The sequence below is a fragment of the Pelodiscus sinensis genome, chromosome 4, assembly GCF_052426305.1.
Source record: "Pelodiscus sinensis isolate ZL-2025 chromosome 4, ASM5242630v1, whole genome shotgun sequence".
Lineage (NCBI taxonomy): Eukaryota > Metazoa > Chordata > Testudines > Trionychidae > Pelodiscus > Pelodiscus sinensis.
This window is the reverse complement of record NC_143055.1, coordinates 22,789,698-22,813,015: the sequence shown is the minus strand read 5'-3', so window position 1 is coordinate 22,813,015 and position 23,318 is coordinate 22,789,698. Positions and strand designations below refer to the sequence as shown.

General features: G+C 41.5%; 1 protein-coding gene across 6 annotated transcripts in view; it reads left to right on the top strand.

Annotated features, from left to right (window-relative positions):
* Nucleotides 1-23,318, top strand: part of SORCS2 (sortilin related VPS10 domain containing receptor 2) — an 863,992-nt gene that overhangs the window by 709,689 nt on the left and 130,985 nt on the right. For all 6 annotated transcript variants that reach the window (XR_012904391.2, XM_075930786.2, XM_075930785.2 and 3 more), the window contains 3 exons: nucleotides 10,888-10,952; nucleotides 14,251-14,369; nucleotides 21,659-21,748. Coding sequence is in view for 5 of the 6 variants with exons in the window: in XM_075930786.2 (XP_075786901.2) it covers nucleotides 10,888-10,952; nucleotides 14,251-14,369; nucleotides 21,659-21,748 (274 nt within the window). In the remaining variant the exon portion in view is untranslated. The remainder of the gene's footprint in view (nucleotides 1-10,887; nucleotides 10,953-14,250; nucleotides 14,370-21,658; nucleotides 21,749-23,318) is intronic.

Here is a 23,318-nt window from a genome sequence, read left to right as displayed (position 1 = left end):
AGGAGTTTTTAGCATGGTGGTCTAGTGATCTGGATTTAGAGAGAATTTTAATGTCCACTCAAACTGCACTTCATTTTACAAATAAAACTGATCTTTAGAAGCCAGACTTATCATACTAGATTGGAGTGGGCAATAAATGGCTTGTGGGCTGGATGTGGTTTGCCAGGGTTAGCCTTTGGCAGGCCGCCAGACCCTTTATTTACTTGCACATCTGCAGGTATTCTGCTTGGAGCTCACAGCCGCAATTTGCTGTTCCCGGCCAATGAGAGCCACAGGAAGTGCCATGGCTCTTTGCCAGGCCACCATTTCCCTCAGCTCTCATTGGCTGGGAATGGTGAATCATGGCCAGTGGGAGTTCTGAGCGGCCAGATCTATGGATGCAAGTAAATAAAGATAAATAAAGCATGACAGGCTAACCCTGGTGAACCACATCTGGTGAACCACGGACTGCTTATTTCCCACCCCTGATCTAGAGGGAAAAATCTATAGAGGATGAATCTTTTGTAATAGCTACATCTGTATAGAAAAATGTACGTTGCCAGAGAAGCACATGAAAAATCATGTTTTTGTCCAATTCACTTCGGCTAATACATATGAAAATGATGTGAACTTTTTTTTGCAAGTGTTATGCTGTTGATTCATATTTAGCTTGATTCATATTCATATTTCACTATGGAGCCCAGATCCCTTGCCACAGAACTCCTACCTAAGCAGCCATTTCTCATTTTGTATGTGTGAAACTGATTGTTCTTTCCTGAGTGGAGTACTTTGCATTTTTCCTTATTGAATTTCAACCTATTTATCTCAGACCATTTCTCTGGTTTGTCCAGAAAATCTTGCATTATAATCCTGTCCTCCAAAGCACTTGCAACCCTTCCAGTTTGGTATCATCCACAAACTTTATGTTCATTCTCTGTCCTATTATCTAAATCATTGATGAAGATACTGAACAGAACCAGTCCCCAAACTGATCCCCATGGAAACCTACTTATTATACCCTTTCAGCCTGATTGTGAACCATTCATAACTACTTTCTGGGAATGTTTATCCGACCAGTTACACATCTACCTTATATAGTAACTACATCTAGATTGTATTTCCCTAATTTGTTAATGAGAAGATGGAATCATAGAATGCTTGAACTGGAAGGGACCTTGAGAGATCATCAAGTCCAGTCCCCTGCCCTTACTGCAGGACCAAGATCACTGGAGACAGCATCAAATGCCTTAGTAAACTCTAGATCAGTGTTTCTCAAAGTGGGCCAGATCGCCCCTTCCCATGGCCCCCCTTGGCTGGAAATGGCTAAACAAAGCCAATAGGAGCCATAAGGCTTTGTGGCCATGGCACCGGTAAATAAACAAACTGGCGCGGCCAGTTAACAGGTTTCTCAAAGTGGTTTCATAGACTACTTTGAGAAACACTGATCTGGATATACCATATCTATTTCTTCCCCTTTCCCCAATCCACAAGGCTTGTTACCCTGTCAAAAAAAGTATCAGGTTGGTTTGACACAATTTGTTCTTCACAAATCCATGCTGAATGTTACTTATCACCTTATTATCATCTAAATGTTTACAAATGGATTCCTTAATTATTTCCTCCATTACCTTTCTGAGTACAGAAGTTAAGCTGACTGGTCTGTAATTTCCTGAGTTGTCCTTATTTCTCTTCTTTAAATTAGCACTATATTTGTCCTTTTCCAGTCCTCTGGAATCTGTCTTGTAGTCCATGACTTTTCAAACATAATAGCTAATGTCTCAGATACCTCCTCAATCAGCACCTTGAACATTGACTTGAATTCTAATTTTCAGTTAGAATTAGGGAAATTGTTTCTTTATTGCTATATCTCAATTCTTGAATAATATATATCCTTAAATCAGTGGAGAATGTCAATCCTGTGCTATAGAAATCTATTTTATTAAAATATAGGGTCTTTATTTTCATGAATGGATAAAAGAAACTTTATTTGTGTAGACCTATTTCACTCTGAAGACCAAAGTTCAATTCCTAACATGAACTCCCCTATGAGCAATCAGTCATTACTGGAGTCATGAATGTCAGCTGTAGTTGGTTTCTGCCTATTCAAATGCCAGGTGAAAGAGTGGATTTCAGACATGTTATGCTCTGAAGGGGAGAGAAGTGGAGACAGGATTTCACTGAATCTGTAATACTAAATGTTGTGTGAAAAGCTTTTGAATGTTAAGCCAAGAATCTGTATGGATCGTCATTCTGACATTTGGCTCGATTGGTTAAAATAATATTTCTTTTTTATTTTTGTGTGGAAATCAATATGACAAACAGCACTGGCACTGCTGTTAAGGTGAGATGGTCTGGGAGCATATTTTTATTACAAAGCATTTAAACATGAGGAGCTGACACCAAGCAGTGGACGTAGGAAAGCACTGAATGAGCAGTTGGAAGGATGATTTTTAAAGATGACATAATAAATTGCCCTGGCCACACCCAAAACATAAAGCAGTTGTAATTAAATCATATTATTTTATTGCATAAATCAGATTATTTTTTATTTCACCAAGTAACTCTCATTCCCAGGAGCCATTATTCTTTAAAGTTAATCAGAGTAGACATTTGCAACAGGCTTTTTTTTTTAAATCCCCACAGTATGATATGTAGTATAAACAGGTTTTTTTTTTATTTGGTCCTTCCATTGTAAGCAATGAATAAATACTCTTTTCTCTGGATTTTTAAGCAGTGCTTTGCTCTTCAACTGACAGTGTGAATTATAAAAATCAGCTTCAATTCCAAATCTTGAACCTATTAAAGTGCTAATAAGCATATGATTAACTGATTATATTATAGTGGTGCTGAAGAACAGACAGCGCATACCTGCTAGTTTTCACTGGGTCTTTGGTAGGAGGTTCATGGTACAGCAATGGAGGGGGTTTTGTCTGTTGTTTTTAGAGATGGCATTGTTGAGGATTTCTCGACATCACTATGAACCACAGTGAATTGCATGAAATATTTAACAGTGGAGCCCTTTTGTGTGCTTCTTGTGGAATCTACTTAGTGTAGATGAACTATACATCCATGACAGATTCCACCTAATTAGGTACCAGAGTGTTACTTCAGATGAATAAAGAGATTAAAAAAAAAGAGAGAGAAATGAAATCACCTCTCTCTCCCCCCAAAAAAATAACACTGGGCTTTTAAAATACTGAAGTTTTGTCCGTGTAGAGATAATATCCAAAGGTATCAACTTTATATGTATAGTGTGTGAAAGGTTATTGTTTCATATTTCAAGATGTATTGTGTGTTAACAACTTGTGTTTTTTATTCCCATATATTACTGTTGATCAAATTATAAGCGAGTACCCCTTTTTAGATTTTTTTGTGTGATTGAAATAAGTGAAAACTGTTATGTCAAGCTCACAAGGATAACAAATAATTAAATATAATAATATTTGTTAAAACTATTAAAGGCTTCACAAACTCAGAAGAACAAAGGAATTCTGAAGATAGAAATTCTTTGTGTTCTTTCTGAGAAATGTAAAATTTGCACAATGTATGTGAGGATACGTATGCAGACACAGGAACTTGTTTTACCATTCCATTACATAATTTTTTATGCAACTCCCTTAAAGTCAATGTTTTAACAGTGTAAAAACTGATGTAACAAAGTTACGGGACAGGTGTTTAACCCCTCCCCTGAACTGCAGAATGCTCTACATAATTAAGAGGTCTACGTGGTCTATTAATATTTATTTGTTATTAGGAGGCCTATTAATACTTATTTGCATAGAATCTACCCAAAAGATGAAATTCAGGCCACTCATGGTGCACATATGGGAACAAAGAAGGCCAAACCCCATGCGGACTGATTTATCCCTGATTTGCAGCTTGTTTAGTGATTTACAGTCTTGTACAGTTGGGATAAGCCACTACCAGATCAGACTGGTACTTTTATACACATTTGCTACAGGTATGCACAACTCCGCAATACAATTGGTTGGGAGATAAAAAAATAAGAATTTAGGACTGGATAAGATCACCTGGGTCATGAAGTCCAGCGCCCTACTATTACAAGTGACCCTACAATATAAGCCCTTTTATATAATTACCAAACTCCATTTTCAGACTAGGTATGTTTCTTGCCCCACTACTCCCATTAGGAAGTTTATTCAGAACTTCCTCTGATGGTTAGAAAACTACTTCACATTTCCACCCTAACATTGCTCATTGGCAGTTTAAAGCCACTTGTTCCTGTGCCAACATTGTCCTTTAGTATAAATAGCTCTTCCCTTACCTTATTGTTTAGCTGTCTGGTACGATTAATGTCCTCTACCACTCCCCTCATGGAAAATTTCACACAAAACAAAAAAGGTCAAAATTTTCAGTGAAAATTTTTGTATTTTCATCAACAAATTAAGTCCTCTCCTAAGTCAGCTGCTAGCAACCAAATACCAAACTATCTTTGACTGAAAACTGCCAAAAATTGAGAATTTTTTAGCTGACGACTGATGAAAACTGAAAATGTTTGAAGTCTCTATTTTATTTATTTTTATTTTTTTGGTATGGAACTAAAAAATAAAAATGTTCAAGGAAAGCAGGCACCTTGAGAAAATGTTTGCTTCATTGAAAACCCAAATTGATGGAATGTTTTCAGACAGCCATGCTCCACAAAGTACAAGCCAGTTGAAAATCTGGCTCTATGGAGTCCACACTCCATAGATTTTCCAGGGTTGCAGAAAGAGTAGTCTAAGGTAATGTCAAGGAGTGTGGGCCACACCTTCGACCATGTACTCCAAAGATCCACCATGCGCGGCACACTGCTGATATCAGTTATGCACTTGGTACCAGTAATATGTATGACTGGATGTGTGGGCATTCCTCAGCCAGCTAGAATAATATTGCTTGTGTATCAATAATAACTTTGCCTATATTTGAGTATAAACGTCCCACAGAAATGGTAATATCTTCTAACTTAGCTGGGTAGATTCTAGACAAATAACTACTTTTTATCATTTCAGTGGGTAATATATGGTTAATTTAAGCATTTTTAAATTTGTATCAATATAAATGTTCACAGTTTGGGAAAGTATGGTGAGGGGGAGGGTCAGACAATAATTAGGCAATGACCAAAGATGATGAGATTCAAAAAGTTAATGCTTTATAACCATTAAAACACATATTGTAAACATCACATATTGAAACACACAAAGCAAATAACATTAGCAATCGTGAATAAGTTTTTAAGCAGCATTTTCTAATTTTGCCTATTTGTGCAGGGAAATATTTTTATTGACGTGTATGTACAGTGAAATCAATATTTACTGATAAAAGGCTACTCCTTCCAAATGTATATATAAACACGGACATAGAATTTTCAAATGTTTGTGTAAATCGTCACATCTAATACTGTATCTCCTTTGTTAAATTCAGTGAGGACTAGTGAAATTGTTAACAATGTTAGCATTTAAAGCATGGCTGGCCTGTGAGTTATTTAAATGAAGGAAGCAGTTCATACTTCACAGTTATTGTTTCCGGCTGTCTGCAAACTCAGTGCATTGGTGATATGTAATTCATGTTTTGCAGATGTTCTTTGCTCCCATAACTACAGAATAACTACTGAGACTGAATTTAAAAAAAAAGAAAGCTAAAGAACAATTCAGAAATCTATCCACGCCTCACCTTTGTGTCATCCCATACTTTGGGTGATATTAGCATATATTAGTGTAGCTGAGACTCAAATCTACTCTAGACTCTAGTGGTTTAAAAGTAATGCTTTTACCAGATGAGCCAAAAAGGAGGCCCCTCTCTTCATGCTGAATTAAACTTGTCTCAGCTGGCATTTTTTCTTTATGTATCTTACCAAACTGTAATAATGTGAAACAGAGTTTACATATAAAAACATGTATTGTCTGTACATGAATAAGGTTTTTAGCTAACTTGCCTGTTTCATTTTTGACTATCAATAGGATCAAGTCCACATTCAAGAGACTTATGGATAAGTTACGGAAAATGATTGTAATGGAAGAATACAAGAAAAACATCTGAACCAGAAAAAAAACCCCACATATGCGTTAGTTAGCCCCAAAGAACTTTAAAAAAAATCCACCAAACTTCTAATTTCTGTTCAAATAAATTTTTTAGAGGGAAGAGAGCTTCTGGGACTAAATGTCAGCCCATTCCACATTTATAAGAGATCAGTTGCAGCCTCTCACTCTAGTATGTTACAATGGAAACAAAAATATACTGCACAGATTCATACTTGACTTTTGCCACTGCTGTGCCGTTGTGAGGAATAAAGTTTTCAGGGGATCATTGTTAAGTCTGGGATATTAGAAGTATGAAAAGCTTAAAACTATTGACAGACATCTCAATCTATGTTTATGAAACCACTAGTGATAAATTATGGATACGAAAGGCTATTTAAAGTGAACCCCAAAAAGAAAATCTTTGCATTATTTATGACAGTGGTCTCTCCATCTCAGCTTTTGAAAATTTCAGCTGAAAGTTTCTGCAAGTTTGTTGCTCGGCTGTATGGGGTCAAGTGCAAAAAGTAAAATATTCAGCAAACAACATTCTTCTTCCCTAAAATATAGCTGTTGAGCTATTGTGGCTGATTTGACATATTACATATAACTAGATAGATATGTTCCATGCTGTAAAAGAAATTGAAGATCTCCCCGCCATTCACAATGCCTCAGTTTAAGCCATTCTGTAGGTTTAATAGCTTCTCTGATTTAGGATATTGTCCACAAAATACCACAATAGACTTTGCATTATGCAGACCGATTTCTCCATAAAAGCAAGATTTTACTCATTTGCAGAGTTGTTGACTCGAGTCCCACGACTTGAACTCGAGTCCAACTTAAGTTGCCTTTGGTGACTCGACTTGAGACTCAACTGGGGTTCATTGTTTGTGACTTGAGACTCAACTTGAGACTTTCGAATTTTGTTAAATTGACTTGGTGAAAAAATTGTCCGAAAATGCCGATATTGATGGCTTGTACAAAAGTGACTTGACATTTTTTAAATTAAGACTTGAGACACGACTTGGGACTTGACTCGAAAGTGACTTTATGGACTCGAGACTTGACTTGAGACTTGAACTGTAGTGACTTGAGACATAACTTGGACTTGACAATGACGACTCGAAGACAACACTGCTCATTTGTAATCTAGCAGTTTCCTGCTTTGTCTTATTTCCAGTTTCCACTTCTCATTTCTCTCCCCGTTAGTTTTGGCCAAAATGCTACTGCAAATATCCTTCTCATCAGTTCATCTGATCGTTATTTCCCTTATTCTTATGGCTTTTCTACAAAGCCTGCATATGAGTCAGAATGTAGTTTGCATCATCCTGGAGCAATTCAGAGGAGAACTTGTCACTTCAGAAGCACGGTTCCCTCCCTGCTTCTCTCATCTCTGTGGATGGGGCTACTAATCTGCTGCTGGCATACTACCATGTTGCTTCATGTATTCTAGCTAGCACATTGTGTAGTGGAGTCAAGGCTCCACCTATTCCCAACACACATTGTCTGAGGGATGGGTATCATCTACATGCACATTACCAAATCATAGTCTAGTTGTGAGTGTCACACTACCTTTCTTTTGCCATGAAGAGGTCAAACTTTTGATCTGCATCTTTGAAGGACTCAACAGCATCTCCACTCACTTCTCTTGCCACATTTTCTCCTCCACGCCATTTTAGTGCATACTAACCTTGTCCTCATACCAATCCTACTTAGAGGACTTAAGTGGGATTGAAGTGGTGCATTGACCTTGGGCTGATCCTCTGCACACAGATGAACACTTTCTATTTACAATAGCGCTTTTAGGACTCAATTGTTTATTTATAACCATTAACGTCCATTGAGAGCAAGTTGGTGTAATTCTAGTCAGGAACGTAGAATTCTTTCTCCTGCACACAGGGGACATTCAAACCATGTCCACTATGTGCTTCTTCAAGGAATGCAGCAAACTGACCCTGCACATCTGGCTAGCCTTGCTGACTGGCTTACCAGGAAGAGGGCCCTGTTCTCTCCACAGGTTGTTTTTTCCCCCCATAGGGTATTAGGAGGAACCAGGCCTTGCAGTTGTTTCTAGTTGATGTACAGGGGCGAAATGGCTTTTTATGCCTTCCCTATGGTTTGCACACTCCTGGAGTAGCCAGTTACAGTTTGGCCAGTGGCGGATTAGCCACTGGGATGACTAGGCCTATACCCAAGCCAACTGGGAGACCTCAGAAAAGATCTGCTGAAAAAATCCCAGGCCACCAGGTGGGACTTCCCCAGTAGAAGTCATGGGAGAAGGGGAGCTCCAGCACCACCTAACTCCATCCTTAGCAGAAACCATGAGGCAGCTAGGAAAGCCTCCAACCAGCAGCTTCTGACCCTATCCCCAGCAGAAGCTGCAGCTGGCAGGGAAGCCCCCAGCACTTCTTGACCCTGTTCCTGGCAGAAGTACAGGTAAGCTCCGAGCCCTGTACTCCTGCAGAAGTGCTAAGCAGGTGGGAAGGGGAGGAGACCTTGTGACCTGATGCTGATCCCCCAAAGAAGCTCAGGGGATAGCAGGAGAAGCCCCAGCACCTGGATCCTTCCTGCAGCCCTGGGACTGGAGGAACTCTCACTCCCCCTGTGTCCCCCAGGGCAGTGGCACAGGGACAAAAATTCTCTGGTCCTGAGGTCTCGGGAGGAGGAGGGGCAGAAAGGAGCATACATGTTGTGGGGGGTACAGAGGGAGAGGTGAAATGGGAGGACCCTGGGTGGAGCAGGGTGGGCCCCAGGGATGAGGCAGAAAGTGCTGGAGCTGCGGCAAGGCTACAGTTTGAAGGAGCAGAACAAAGGCAGGACCACAGGCCATAGGAGTACAGAGGGCTCCCCCTCACCAACTTGCTTTGACCCAGGACCACAGGAAACCTTAATCTGCTTGTTGCAGAGTAGGTACAGCCTTTTTACAGGAGTAGAGGTCACTTCACCCGAGAAAAAGGAAAAAACTGTATAGCACCAGTTAACCCTTCATTTGTGACCCTGGCTATCAAATATCAATAAAGCAGCACTTCCTCCCGGGGCAGTGTGACTTAATGGCCAGAGCTGCTGAGCAACCCTACCTCCCAGGGCAGTGCGGCTTAGTGGCCGGAGTGGCTAAGCAGCCCTTCCTTCTAAGGCCATATGGCCTAATGGCTGGAATCACTGAAAAACCCTTCCTCCCAGGACAGCATGGCCTAATGGCTGGAGTCAATAGAGTAGCCCACTTCTTTGGGATTGTGTAGCCTATTGCCCTTTTGGGGAAGTTGTGTGCCACTCGGAGGTATGGGAGTTCCAGTCCAGTGCTGATGGGGGTGGGAGAGTGCTCACTGCTGAGTCAGCAGGAATCCTCCCAGAACGCACTGACTGGTGCCCCAATTCACTTACCAGAGAAGTCCCTGGGTTGCTTTCTACCCTTTCTCCCTTCGCAATGCTCCATGGTTCTGCAGGTCTCTGGGCTCCTCAGCTGGCATAGCTCCCTCCAGTGCTATCTCTTCATCAGGCAGCCTGGAGTCCATCTGTTGCTCTGCATGCCATGGCTCTATAGTTGGAGCCTGTAGCAGTTCACTGGAAAGAGTCTGCAGTTTGCATCCTACCACCTCAGCAGGCTGCCCAGACTGAGCTGTTCTGCTTCCTTTTATACTGTGCCTACAGGCTGAGCATGTCAGCAAACTCAGAGATGTGGGGCTTCCTCATCCTGCAAAGCAGAGTTAACCCTGGTCCGAGGTAGATACACTCCATCATACTGCCTCTGATCCTTAATCTTTAGCCTTAAGACAATCCCATCAATGCCTCTAATCAATCAGTCATTAAACAATTATGTCTGTTCAAAATAAAATGTCCTTTATTGCTCTTTATTGTTACTAACCATTTCAAAGTCATCATTTGCTTTACGTATTTTAGTGGGTTTAAAAAAAAATCTAAATTGCACTTTCTTAGTCCATTTATTTTCTCTCTTTGTCTTTGTCATGTCTGCTGATTTTATGGGCTCTTTTATTTTACTAGGGTTGGCCTTGAAAAAGCCACTGCAGATGTGGGAGTGTGAATTGGATTCTGCTTTGCTGGGTTTAGGGTCATCAGAATTGTCCCCAAAATTTTCCTAACAGAATCTTCCTTGCAAATAATGTAAGAGGCAGAAATACGACCATTTCATTTTCTAATCCTGGATTATGATAAAAGTTCTGAGGGCTAAAAATCAGCGTTTGACTGAACCAATCTGATGCTGGATCTATTCTGAGGGAATCAGTCTGGATATCTCTGTAATTTTTTTTATAAGTTTTATAAGTTAAAATATCCTTTGAGTTCCAACTAAATTTCATTCTCAGGATTTCCCTCTGAAAATTGTTCCTCATTTTTAAATTGCTTTGTCAAAATAGAATCTATAGTTCCAGTGCACGTGTATAACTGACAGTGGCTCTGTCAGGATTAGAAGATTTCTAATACAAAAATAACTCTGCACATTTCTTAGTAATATATCTTTCCTCCGGTCACTAATGTCAGAGATAGTTGTAAAAGAGGATGTGCTAACATTAAGTACTGTATAATTATAAAATTAGGAAAGGATTAAATTGGGATTACCACAGAATGACAGAGTGTTATTTACTGTTCCCCACTGATTTCTGTCCCTTTCCCCAGTTGAACTTATTGTATATCCTGGTTGTATGTGTGTTCCAATAATGGAGATTCTAGTAAAAACAGAAAAAGCAAAGCATAATACCGAGAACAAGAAATGTCTGATTTCCATCAAAATGTTAGTAATCTAAAATTATAAATGGGATTTATTTTAAATGTCCAAATAGGATGTGGGAACAGTGTCATACAAAATCTTTCTATTTTTCTATCCATGTACTTATTATGCCTGTAGCAGACCCAAGATAACTTAATTATATTATGTTCTCAGGGCCGTTGCTGGAATTGACAGAGACCCTGATTTGGTTCATATGGAAATCCAGGACCCCAGTGGAGGTATGCTAATGAAAGTTTTAGCAGTTGATACCCTGGTCTATGGCTATTTCTTTTGATTCTAAAGAATACTTTTTGTATTCATTTGTAAAACAGTGGGAAGAAACATTTTCCACATGTCAGATTCTTGCTCTGTTTATATATATTCAGCAAAACTGTCCTGATATATAAAAATGTAGTATGATTTAAAATGTACTTGTTTTCCACTCTGAAATAAATTGAAGTCAAGATGCTATGCTCCAGTGAAAAAGCCCATTAATAGTGCAATTTGTTCTGGCACTTAAACGTTGAACATTTTTTCCCGATTTGCAAATACAGCTGGCAGTGCAATGTAGTGTTGGGTAAGTGTCTGCTAGAGTGAATCCTTGCATATGTCAGTTCCACTGAATTAAGTCTTCTCCAAGAAAATCCTTGTGTTATACATTCAGCATAGTTTTTTTAAAACAAACAAACAAGTTATTACAGGTTGGACCTCCCTGGTCTGGCACCATCGGGACCTGACCAATCCCAGACAAGAAAATTTTCCGGACCAGGGGAGGTCTCCAGCCGCTGGCCTTCAAGCCCATTGCCTGCTGCTGGTAGGCTTCTCCAGCAGGCATCCTGCCTCCTCCAGCCCCCAAGCCTTGCTGGGCTGCTTACCTAGCTGCTGCCAGCTCCCTGGGCAGCACATGCTCCAGCTCCTGCCACAGGGCTCTGGCCCTGCACATCCAGGAGCATCTGCGGAGCTCCAGCCCTGGAGCTCTGTACTCCAGGAAGTAGCTAAGGGACTCTGGTCCCATCCCCACACTTCAGGGGGCTGCCAGGAGACTCTGGCCCTGCACTGCCTAGGGGCTCCGACCTCAGCCCGGTGCTCCCGGACCTTGGCCCCACGATGCTGTGGGATGCTGGAGATTGCTGCGAGGCTCAGGCCCTCATTCCACACTGCTCACAGCCAGGCTACTGACTTTGTTGCCCCATCCCCTCTGGCTCTTCTGCCATTTGGCTCCACGTTTTCTGGTCCAGGAGCACCCGTAGTCCTGCCTGACCCCCAATGTTGCTGGACCAAAGTGTGCTGGTTTTTGGAGGCTGTCTTCTTAGGAATGTGGCTGCCTTCTTAGGAATAGTACCTTTGAAAGATGGTTTAGTTGTGTGGATGATCATCCTAGCTGACAAACACATTGTAAAGGGTGTATAACTTAACCTTTCTCAACATGATAGCTCTTTCTCCATACCCCTACATTTACCACTAAGAAAAATTAAAACCAACCCCTAAGAATCTGGTACCTAAAGTTCAGCTCCTAAATCCAGGTGGTCAGAGATCACAAAAGCTCAGAGCAATTGCAGGTCCCAATGAATTCCTGAATAGGAGGTTGGCTTACTGAGGGGAGATTCATAAGAGCTGGATGGAAGGACATTTCGAATTCATTCAGAAGAATATTGTTAGGATTTCAATGAAAGAGCAGCGCTCCCCTGATGCAACATCAGCCTCTCTTGCCCCTGCAGCTGTTCTTCAGAAGACAGTGGCCAGTCAGGCTTACATGTGGCAGGAGATCCATTGTCATGACTTCACTCCTCCTCCATCCAACCCTACCCTCAAATTGCTGTGTGGTGATAATTCCTATTATTAGATTAATGGATTCTTAAAATATTTCAGAGTGGTTCTGTGAAGTGCTGGCTTTTTTTTTTCTGGTAGACTTTCTCTTACCTCCACTTGCCTGATGAAATAATTTCCATTTTACCCGCGGCTCTCCACAGTTAGAAGAAAAGGGTCAGGGAGTTGTCCCTTGGTATTTTTTTTAATTAGATATGAATTACGCTATGCGTTTTGGCTCTCTATTCCATTCGCCATCAAGGCTATATAGAGAGTGGCCATTTGCAAAATTCATGTCCACATATAGGTTTGGAATACAAATTTCTCCAAAACTTAAAGGGGGCAAGAGCAGGACCTATTATGTTTGGTTCTTGATTTTATAACTCATCTGCAATATAGCTATTAATTAAACAACATCAGTGTAATGATATTTTATCACCTATTTGCTTAAGTTCAATGAGAAAGCTCAACCACGTGTATTTGGTATGATTCCCTCAGTGCACCATCACAAGTAATTTGTGTGTTTTACTTATTTTCTAAAGAAGAATCTGAGAAAAGAACACTGTTCTCTTACATGCATTTATTTCCTGGCTGAGTCCTTTAGTGCTTTATTTGGCCTTGTTGAGGTCAACAGACATTTGGCAATTGACATCAATGGAAGCAGGATGAAGCTCTTTGTACCTTTATTAGATTAGAGGCCTTAGTGGTTTCATGCTTGTCCATGTGAATTATGAATAACTAAAGAAATGTTGAAGGCACTTTGCTGTGTTTGCTCCAATTTCCTTGTGAAGATGGTTTGGAGATAAGCAGTAGAGTGTGGAGTCCTGCAGCTTCAGATCCTGGTCCAGATTTTAAAACAGTCCCAAAAGTCTGGCACTGTTTGGATTTCATGTTCTGATTTGGACCTTCTCTAAAAAAATCAAGACAAAGGGGGTCATAGGAGATAAGTTTCTTCTCACACTGCAGGAATGATGAAACAGACGAGTGGTAAAGTTTTGCTGATTCAGACTCTGCTGGAAGCGAAATGATGTATAGTGTTCTTATCTCAGGCTTGGGAGACAGAAATTTCCCTTATAGTTATGGGCAAATCCTGTAGGACTGGTCTGACTGTGCGCAGTGCACAGAGCCCTAACGTGGGACAAGAATGTGCAAGGCTCCACCATAAGAGGAGTTCTGTTCCATAGCAGGTTGATATACATAGTAGGTGGGAGCACTTTGCTCCATTCATTAGATGGGAACGGATTGCTACCAGTCCCACTCAGCACCCCATCTTGGGTGACTCATTCTGTGAAGAAGAAAAAGTGATTAGGGCCAAATATTGTGGGCCAGTGCAAATACTATGAGTCATAGCCTCAGCTGGTGAAAATCAGCATAGGCTTTTTATGTAGGCCATTTACCCTTCAAATAGATGTTTTAATCTGCAAGGAAAATCCTAAAACATTTACTAGGAATTATAACATCATCTGTTCCTTACTCTTTCTGGGCCTCAGTTTTTCTCACCATGAAATGAGGCAAATTCCTTTTTACCTCTGAGAAGAGAGGTGAGGATTCAGTAGTTAATGTGCATCTAGAACTTTGGCAGTTAAAAGGTTTCAGTGTGAGGGTAGGTGTAATTATTTTATAGATGACTATACTGATGAATGTTGTGCTTCCCCTACACAAACAGAATTTCAAGATGTTTGCTTCTCTGTCTTTGAAACCCTTGTAAAATGTTTCTCCCTCTACCCTCAGGTTATCGCTACATCACCTGTCAGATTCAGAATTGCTCTGATAAAACACTGACAGTCCAGTTTGCTGGCAGCATCGACCGGGATTCCTTGACTGTGCAAGATGACTACATATTCCTCCAGGTAATGTCACTTACTGCAGACACAGGCCAGTGTTAAATTCAGAATTGGGAAAAATAAGCCACACAGCAAAACAATAGCATAAGAAAACAAAGAAACCTAACACAGTCTAGAAGTAGATTATGAGTCTTCATATATAAGACATTCCACGGTTCTTATGAAAGATGATGCATTTTAACCCAACACAAATCTTGGGCTCATATCACCTTTGGAGTTTGATTTATCATTTCATTTAGATGACACTAGCTTTGCCAAGATTTAGGTTGGACTCTATGGGCTAATTCCTGTTAATGCTAGTGTAAATTAGGAAGTATTTAGTATTTGCAGTCAAATTCTCAGGCTTTGTTCTAGTTTCTTTTCACTGATTTTACAGCACAAAGCAGGCAGAAAGCTGGCTGAGTGACAGCCGTGGGTATTTGTATATGTTGAATTGACATTGTAGCCAGTTTTTTGATCCTCAGCTGCTTATGTAGCCAGGATGTTGGGAATGGCTCTGGAACAAATAGCACTGTGGCCGGTGTTGGCTGGTGGAGTGACCCCAGTGTCTCTTTAGAACCACTCCAGTGGTGTAGTTTAGACTAGCCTTCAGGTTTCTCCAAGTTACATTGGGGCTGTTTCATCCATTAGCAGCCACAGGATCTGGGAAGCAGCAATATGGCAGGAGGCCACCTACCTCCTCTCCCTCCCAGTTAGTCTATGTGTGAGCTTGGCACAACAGCTGATGATAACATGAGTCTGTCCCCAGTGCAGGACAGAAATGCTGGAGGGAACAGCCAACACTCTCCCAGAGAATGGAGCAGCCTTTGCATTCCTACTACAAGCTATTTGGAGAAGGATTCCTCCCCAGTCATCCCCAAATTCCTCATAGGGTAGTGTTTCTGTGCACTGCCCCCTACTCAGTTCTGTAGCAAAATGCCACATTTTAGCCCCAATTTGTTATAGTCTGCTTGCTTTGTCGCCTACAGGAAAGCAATATTGTTTTTACTAGGTGATATTAGAAGAGATCTCTCAGCTCCACAGCCTTGGGGTACATTAGATTGGCTTTTCCACAGCTTTTTTTCCCTTGTGGCCTATTTCTTTCAGGGGAATACATCAGTACAGGAACAAAGAAACTGTCATCCATGTTGCTGAGACCTGCAGTCTGGGGCTGGGTCCAGACTCAGGGGTTTTTCCAAAAAAAGTAGCCTTTTTTTGAAAAAACTTCACCTATGTCTAGACTGCAACCGAGTTCTTTTGAAATTAAATCGAAAGAACGTGGCTTTTCTTTCGACGGCGGTAAATCTCATTTCACGAGGAAGAACGCCTTTTTTCAAAAGTGCTCTTTCGAAAAAAGGCGTTCTTGAATGCCAACAGGGCTTTTTAGAAAGAGAGCATCCAGACTCACTCGCTGCTTTCATTCGAAAAAGCGGCTTGCTTTTTCGAAAGTACTGCTTGCAGTCTAGACGCTCTTTTTCAAAAGAGGCTTGCAGTCTAGACATAGCCTGGAGGCGCACATGACATGAAATATTTATCACCACAAACCAACTACAAAATGCAGTTGGAAAGGAAATTTTGAATTAAATTTGGCATTTGCCAGCCCAAACCATGCATGGGAGGCAGCCATTGCACTCAAAGGTAGCTCCCACGAGGCATGTTTTAAAATCCATTTCACAGTTACTAGATGGTGAAAAGTGCCTCTCTCAATGTGTACTTCCAGACTACTATGCTCAGTATGACACAGGCTGTTTCCTTGTCAAACACCAGTGTTATTTTAGGAGAGTACACATTTGTAAGCAGTGTTGTTCTGATCTGAACAACATAGAAATGAGTTGAAACCTACCCACTGTAAATTGAAAGGTAACAGAAAACCACTACCAACAAACTTGGTGTGGAATCTCATCTTCTGATGAACTGGCCATTATCGATGATAGTGAATGCGAGGTGCCCTTACTCCATGGGAGGAATAGATTCTTTCAGTGTTTCCTTTCATAGTATTTGTGGGAAATCACATTAATATGGTGTCTTTCGCTCACTGGATCACTGTAAAACTCACCTGGTATAGACATGGGCCTAGATTGTGGGTTTTTCAGGAAAGGAACCATTCTTTCTTCAGTGTCTAGAAAGCACCTAACACATCATTGCTGTTACCACACATAAACACAATAATAATAATAATCATATATATAGTAGCCAAATGTCTGTAACTCTGTAATGCTGAAATGCTGGCTGTTCCCTCTGGGTGGCGCTGTTGCCTCCCGCCATGGCACTGAGCTGACTTCTGCGCCACTCAGCCGAGCCGCCGTGCAGGAGCAAGCAGCACAGTGGCCGTTTGGGCTTCGCGCTCCTCATGCAGCACCCCCATGCTGCATGGGGAACGCAGACCCCAAACGGCTGCTTGCGCCACTTGCTGCCACGTGGTGGCCCGGCTGAGTGGCGCTGAAGTCAGCCGAGCACCATGGTGGGAGGCAACAGCGCCACCCAGAGGGAACAGCCAGGGGGTGGGGCCTGGATGAGCGTGCGTCTCTGATGTCAGGAAAGGGCGCTGGATTCAAAAGGAAGAAAGCGGAGCAGACACAGAGGACGTGGAGGAAACAGAGAGGAGAATGAAGGAGGCGGAGGACAGCAAGAGAGAGAGAGTGAGAGAGATGCAGCAGGAGGAGGAGAACAGAAACAGAGTGAGAGGCAGGAGGGGAAGAAGAGAAAGGGAGATGGAGAGAGAGGCAGGAGGCAGACGAGCGCTGAGAGAAAGAGAGAGGGTGAGGCAGTAGGAGGAGAAGAGAGAGAGAGGCCGTTTGTGCTGCTTGCTCCCACGCAGCGGCCCGGCTAAGTGGCGCAGAAGTCACTGCGGCGGGAGGCAAAGGGGGGACCTGGATGAGTGTGCATCCCCAACGGAGACAGAGAAGAGCGGAGAGAGAGTGAGAGGCAGGTGAGGGAGAAGAGATAGAGAGAGAGACAGAAGGCGGAGGAGAGCTGAGAGAGAGGAGGGAGGCAGTTGGAGGAGAAGAGAAAAAGAAAGAGACATGGAGTGAGAGACCAGAGGCTCAGGAGAGAAGACCAACGTGGAGGAGAGACCTGAAAATCCCGTCTTATGATGGGCTAATTGGCTAGTAATTAATAAATACAATGTGCTGCCACGTGTAGCACTTCCAGTTTTCATGGAGTTAGGGACCAATATTTGGAGAGGAAACCAAATGAATGTCTCCCAGGGCATCAGATACACTGATGATATTGCAATTATAAAGCACAGAACATAAAGCTGTTGCCAGATTACCACAGTCAAGGAAGTAGCTTTTGTGTAATGAGGAAAGTCATGCCATGCTTGGACTAGACACTATCAGGTGTATCTCCCTGATTCAAACTGTTACACCAGGATGTCTACATTTACTGTTACAATTAATAAAACTAGTATTTAACAAAAATAAATGCAAATGGGAGGTGTTTAGTTTTATCTCTTAGTTAACAAATCACATTCTTAAAAGCTTCACATTTTTTATGCCAATAAAAAGGAGATGGATGGGAAAGAAGTGTAAAAATGATGCCAGTGTTCAGTTCATTATTACATTTAAAATATTCAGGTGGATAGATCTGTGGTCACGCAGCAGTTCTATTTTTATCAAGCAAAGGTCGAATTTGCATGTTTCAGCATAGTTTGTTCTTTAAGCCAATTCATTTTTTTTAAACGTGTAATTAAATATGTGATGCTGTAGGGCCAACTCCCAGGGTCCTCAATTAGCTTCAACTACAGCAAACTCCAACTGATTTAAATGGGTGTTTTGTATGAGTAAAATCCCCAGCAGTTAGTCCTAGGAGTTTGTTTTGAAAAATACATCAAAACTTAGCTTTTCAGTGTACCGTCTACGAATAGGACCAAAGCATTCCATAAGGACTTACATTGCCTCACTAGCTGCCTTCTGTATTGTGATATTTTTATCCATCATCCCTCCCTGTGCTCTGGGGGATATCCTTTCTGAGAAAGCTGAGGTAGAGAAGACTGAGCCCAGAAAGAAAGGTTCACTGCACATTCATCTTTTAATCCAGCTTCTACTATGGCAATAAAGATTTTCTTCTGTATTAATCAAGCTTTGTTTGAGAACTTGAAGTAGAAATTGCCACATATTTTCTGATAAATAGGAAACCGTATTTAAAAGCCTTTTCCCTGCCACAATGGAGGTGGCTATGTCAGATGTGTAACATTATTACATTGATTCAGGATATCCATCCCTCTACAAAAGGAGAGGATAGAGTCTGAAAGGGAAGAAAAGGGAGGGCCTGAATAATTGTTCAATGCCTGGGACTAAATAAAGGATCCCAGCCTTCTCTAGATGCATGATCGTACCTGTCTCTATGCAAAAGACAAGTAGCTAAGACAAGGCTGGGCATGCTACGTATATCTTCTAACTAAAAGCACAAAATTTAGTATCTTAGTGCTGCTGACCTATAAAAGGGCTTTTTTTGGTATGGTAATAAACCAGAGGAGAATTTTGTATATTTTAATGTTATATTTTTTAATCAGTTTGTTAATTTATAAAATAATAACTTTTCATAAATCTAGAGTCAGTGGCTACATTGCTATTGTCTCCTGGGAGAAGCCAGTGGTGCTAATCATTGTTGCTGAGGAGTGTTTTGGAAAATGTGAAATATTTATTACGAGCTGAATTCTCTGCTAGCATAATTTGGTGGAACACCATAGATTTCAGTGGAAATGTATCAGGTTACTCAGTGAAGGAACTGCCCTAAATCCATGATAGAATGGTACAAAGGGAACACCCAGTCACCTAGTTGTTTTAATCCATCAGTACTCTACACAAATATGTTGCTACTTTGAAAAAGACACTTCTGTTGTTATTCTAGTAACTGCAAGGAAAGGAAAGGTTTTCAGTACTAATATGGCTGTTATAACATTAAGGGGAAAAGGTGGTCATGCTAATTTTTCCATTCATTAACTGCTAGTGGTTTCTTTTCTTTTGGGTGGAAATATTTTCAGGGTACCTGAATTGTTTACATAGAGTTCAGTTATGCCCTTTTTATGGAGGTAAAAGGTCTATATCCAAACCAAGTGAATGTCACCAGTATAGATGGAGCTAGAATGAGATCTATAGGGTACAGTTAACCTATTTTCAAAATCACTACTGCACCGCTAGGTTAAATTGTTTCATTGTTACCCCCATAGCAGTTCTAGGACATTTGTGTTAGAGAATGATTGATAACTAGAAAATGCTTGTCTGATATAGGGATACAGAATGCTTTATCTAAAGCTGACATTATGATTTATCCAGCTTCTTGTGTTCTGTTTGATTAGTGCACTTAGAATAGCAGTTTTAAAAGAGAGACAAGGCAGATGAGGTAGTATCTTTTATTGCGTTAGTTTTTGTTGGAGGAAGAAACAAGCTTTTAGTCTTCACAGAGCTCCTCTTCTAGTCTGGATTTGGTAACCTGAGTGTTATACAGTTGGAACAGACAGGTAATCATAAGTTGTTCACATTTGCTGTATAGGAGATCACTTTCAGTCCTCATCCTCAAAGGAAACACGGACAACATTTTCAAAAGGCAAGTCTGGAAACTTAAATTCATAACTCTGTTAGTCACCAAAAATCATGGACTCAACAAACACACTAGCTTTTTGACTTCTTACAATTTTACTACACCCCACTGCTAATTTTTTATTGCCTACTCTATTTTGAGTGGTCTCCCCCGAGACAATTTTGTGGACCTCTAATGCTTAACAATTTGTCCCATCTTATATTTAGCTCAGACACTCTGGTTACTTTCCCAAAACCTGAAGAAGAGCACTGTGAAGCTTGAAAGCTTGTGCTTTCCACCATCAGAAGTTGGTCCAGTAAATGATATTACTTCACCTATCTTATCTCTCTCATATCCTGGGATCAACATGACCACAACTACATTGCTAACAAGCTTTTAAAAGATGCTAGTATTCACTGCCAGTTTATATCCTCCTGTCCCTCTCTAGGTTAAAACTCTCTTGCCTTACGTTTTCATGCAGCATGTTATGAGGGCAGAAGAATGAGCTGCCCACAGAGAGAGAGACACTAGTGGGGATAGACCAGGGATGAGGAAAGAATGGAGTCCGAGTGCACCAGCCAGCAGAACTGAGATAGCACAGAGGAGACTGAAGAGGCAGCAGCGGCGGTTCCCCCGCGCCTCTGAGGCTTTGCTCTGCCAAAGCCTCAGAGGCGCGGGACCCCCCCGCGGCTGCGGCTTCAGTCCGGGTGCCTGTGGTCTGCTGGGGACCGTCCCCCAGCAGACCACAGGCACCCGGACTGAAGCGGCAGCAGCGGCGGTTCCCCCGCGCCTCTGAGGCTTTGCTCTGGCAAAGCCTCAGAGGCACGGGACCCCCCCGCGGCTGCGGCTCTGCTCCCCGTGTCCCTGGTCTGCTGGGGGGGGGGGAGCGCAGCTAGTGTGCTCACCCCCGCCCCCAGCAGACCAGGCTTTTGTTTTGGACTCTGGGGCAGAGCAGCTGCGGCGCTGCCGATTGGTCCTGCAGCGCCGCTCTGGGCGCTACTGGACCAACCCGGCAGCACCCCAGCTGCTCTGCCCCAGGTCCTGATTCAGCCGCTGCTGGTCAGTTTCAGCAGCGGCTGAATCAGGACGCCTGGGGCAGAGTAGATGGGGTGCTGCTGGGTTGGTCCAGTAGCACCGAGGAGCGGCGCTACTGGAGCAACCCAGCAGCACCCCAGCTGCTCTGCCCCAGGCGTCCCCAAGTCAGCCGCTGCTGAAACTGACCAGCGCTGACTACAGAAAGCCCCAGGCAGAGTTGCTCTGCCCCGGGCTTCCTGGAATCAGCTGCTGATCAGTTTCAGCAGCAGCTGACTTGGGGACGCCTGGGGTTCTTAAGTTGATTCTGTATGTAAGTCAGAACTGGCGGTCAGTTTCAGCAGTGTCTGAATCTGGACGCCAGTTCCGACTTACATACAGATTCAACTTAAGAACAAACCTACAGTCCCTATCTTGTACATAACCCGGGGACTGCCTGTACCAATATAGACCAGAACAAGGGAGGAAATTATGATTGTTGGAACATGTTGTCCATTTCTGGGGTGACATAACTATATGTTACTCCCTATTGTTGGCTGAGAGCAAACTCTGCATGCTCTTTTATCAGCAGTCTGCAGTATCACTTCTACAGGAATGCCCAGGAATACTGTGATAGTGGAAACGACAGAAATTAATACAATCCGGTACTAATATTGCATGTATATTTAAATTGTGACAGAAAAAAACCTGATTTCTGCCTTTATGGATGCTTGGGCTTACTGCCAGACTAATCCTTGTATCCCCTTTGTTTCTTTGGATAGACAACATCAGGAAATCAGACCAAATATTATGTCTCTTACCGTCGAAAGGATTTTGTTCAGATGAAGCTACCAAAATATGCATTACCGAAGGTAAGTCCGCACAACTTATTTTTCTTTCCATTTTTTCCCTGTCTTCATTCCACTTTTGACCTGAAGTAGGCTTTTTTCTGTGCCTTTTAATCTTCACTATTTTCTTTATTTTTGCTTCCATAAGGATTTCTGAATTCTCCCTGAGGTGTGTTGTTGTTCTATTGCTTTAATATGCATCTTTGAAGTATAGTATCTTTCATTACAACTCATAAGAATGAAGAGCTGAGGCTAACTTGTCATTTGTTATCACAATAACATTCACTGCTACCAGGCCAATTGTAATGTGGTGATAGTAAGTAATCTTTCAAGAAACAATTGCAGTTTAATGTCATATGGTGTCTTTGTGCTAGAAACACAAATGGAAGTATAAGGGTATTTTACCAGCTGATCCATGTTTCCTGTCACCAAGAATCCCAAGATATTCTGTAGTCCCATCGAAGTGTTAAGGTTGGCAAAGCTAACTGAGAAAATTCTGCACTCTGATGTGTTTTTCTAAGGGCAAGGCTTTCTGTATTTGCATAGCACACTGATAATAAAATACAGACATATATTATTTGCATACAGTCTTTCTGACGTAACTGAGGTTTTGCAGTACACACAGTATGCTCCATATATGTATAAATAGCTGGAATAGCTGCAATCCCTTAACGGAATAACTTGGTTAAATGTGAGGTTTTATCTCTTAATTTTCTTGATGAAGTATGTACTACCTTATTGTTCAAGCTGTATGGAATTTCCCTGTTCCTTTCATTTTAAAGCAAAAAATAACTCAAATGATTCTTTTTATTCTATAAAAGCGACGAGGAGTCCTGTGGCACCTTATAGACTAACTGAAGTGTAGGAGCATAAGCTTTCGTGGGCAAAGACCCACTTCGTCAGATGCATGTCTATTCTGTTTTATTCTATGTTTTCTAATATAGCAGTGTGCTGTAGTTTATTAATTTTAAATATACAACACAGCACCTAATAATCCCTAAGATACTGTTTTAATAGGAACCTGTAGCCCCCTTCTTCTCTGGGTATAACTATTTTAAAAAAAAAGAATAAAAAGCATAACCAAGGTAAAAAATGTATCGAACTCATATACATAATATATATTTTGAGTGTTTGGAATGGCATCCAAAGTAGCCTTTGTGGTCTCCTGGGTAAACATGTAATTAGGAAAGCAACAAGAGAGAGAATATAAAATTCTAAGCATGCAAAAAATCAAAGTATAATTTACAGAGTCACAGAATTTAAGCCTTATTACACATGAAATAAATGAGTGAAAGTGTTGACAGAAACAATATTTCTCAAATAAATTTCACAGTTTGCTGTATAATTCAAGGAACATTGATTGCAGTGTCTCAGCACATCAATCAAACTAAGCTTTTGGTTGATTGTTTTTATTTCTTTGTGCTTGCTTCTATTATTCATTATTAGTTATGCTGATTATCAGGCCAGGATTTTAATGCAGGGAGGTATACATGGTGGGGAAGAGGGAGCCTCTTCCTCTTATCCCTCAAAGCCTGTTCAAGAACCTCCACTAGTGAAGCAGTGTTTCTGCTATGATATCTAGTTTGCTGCATTG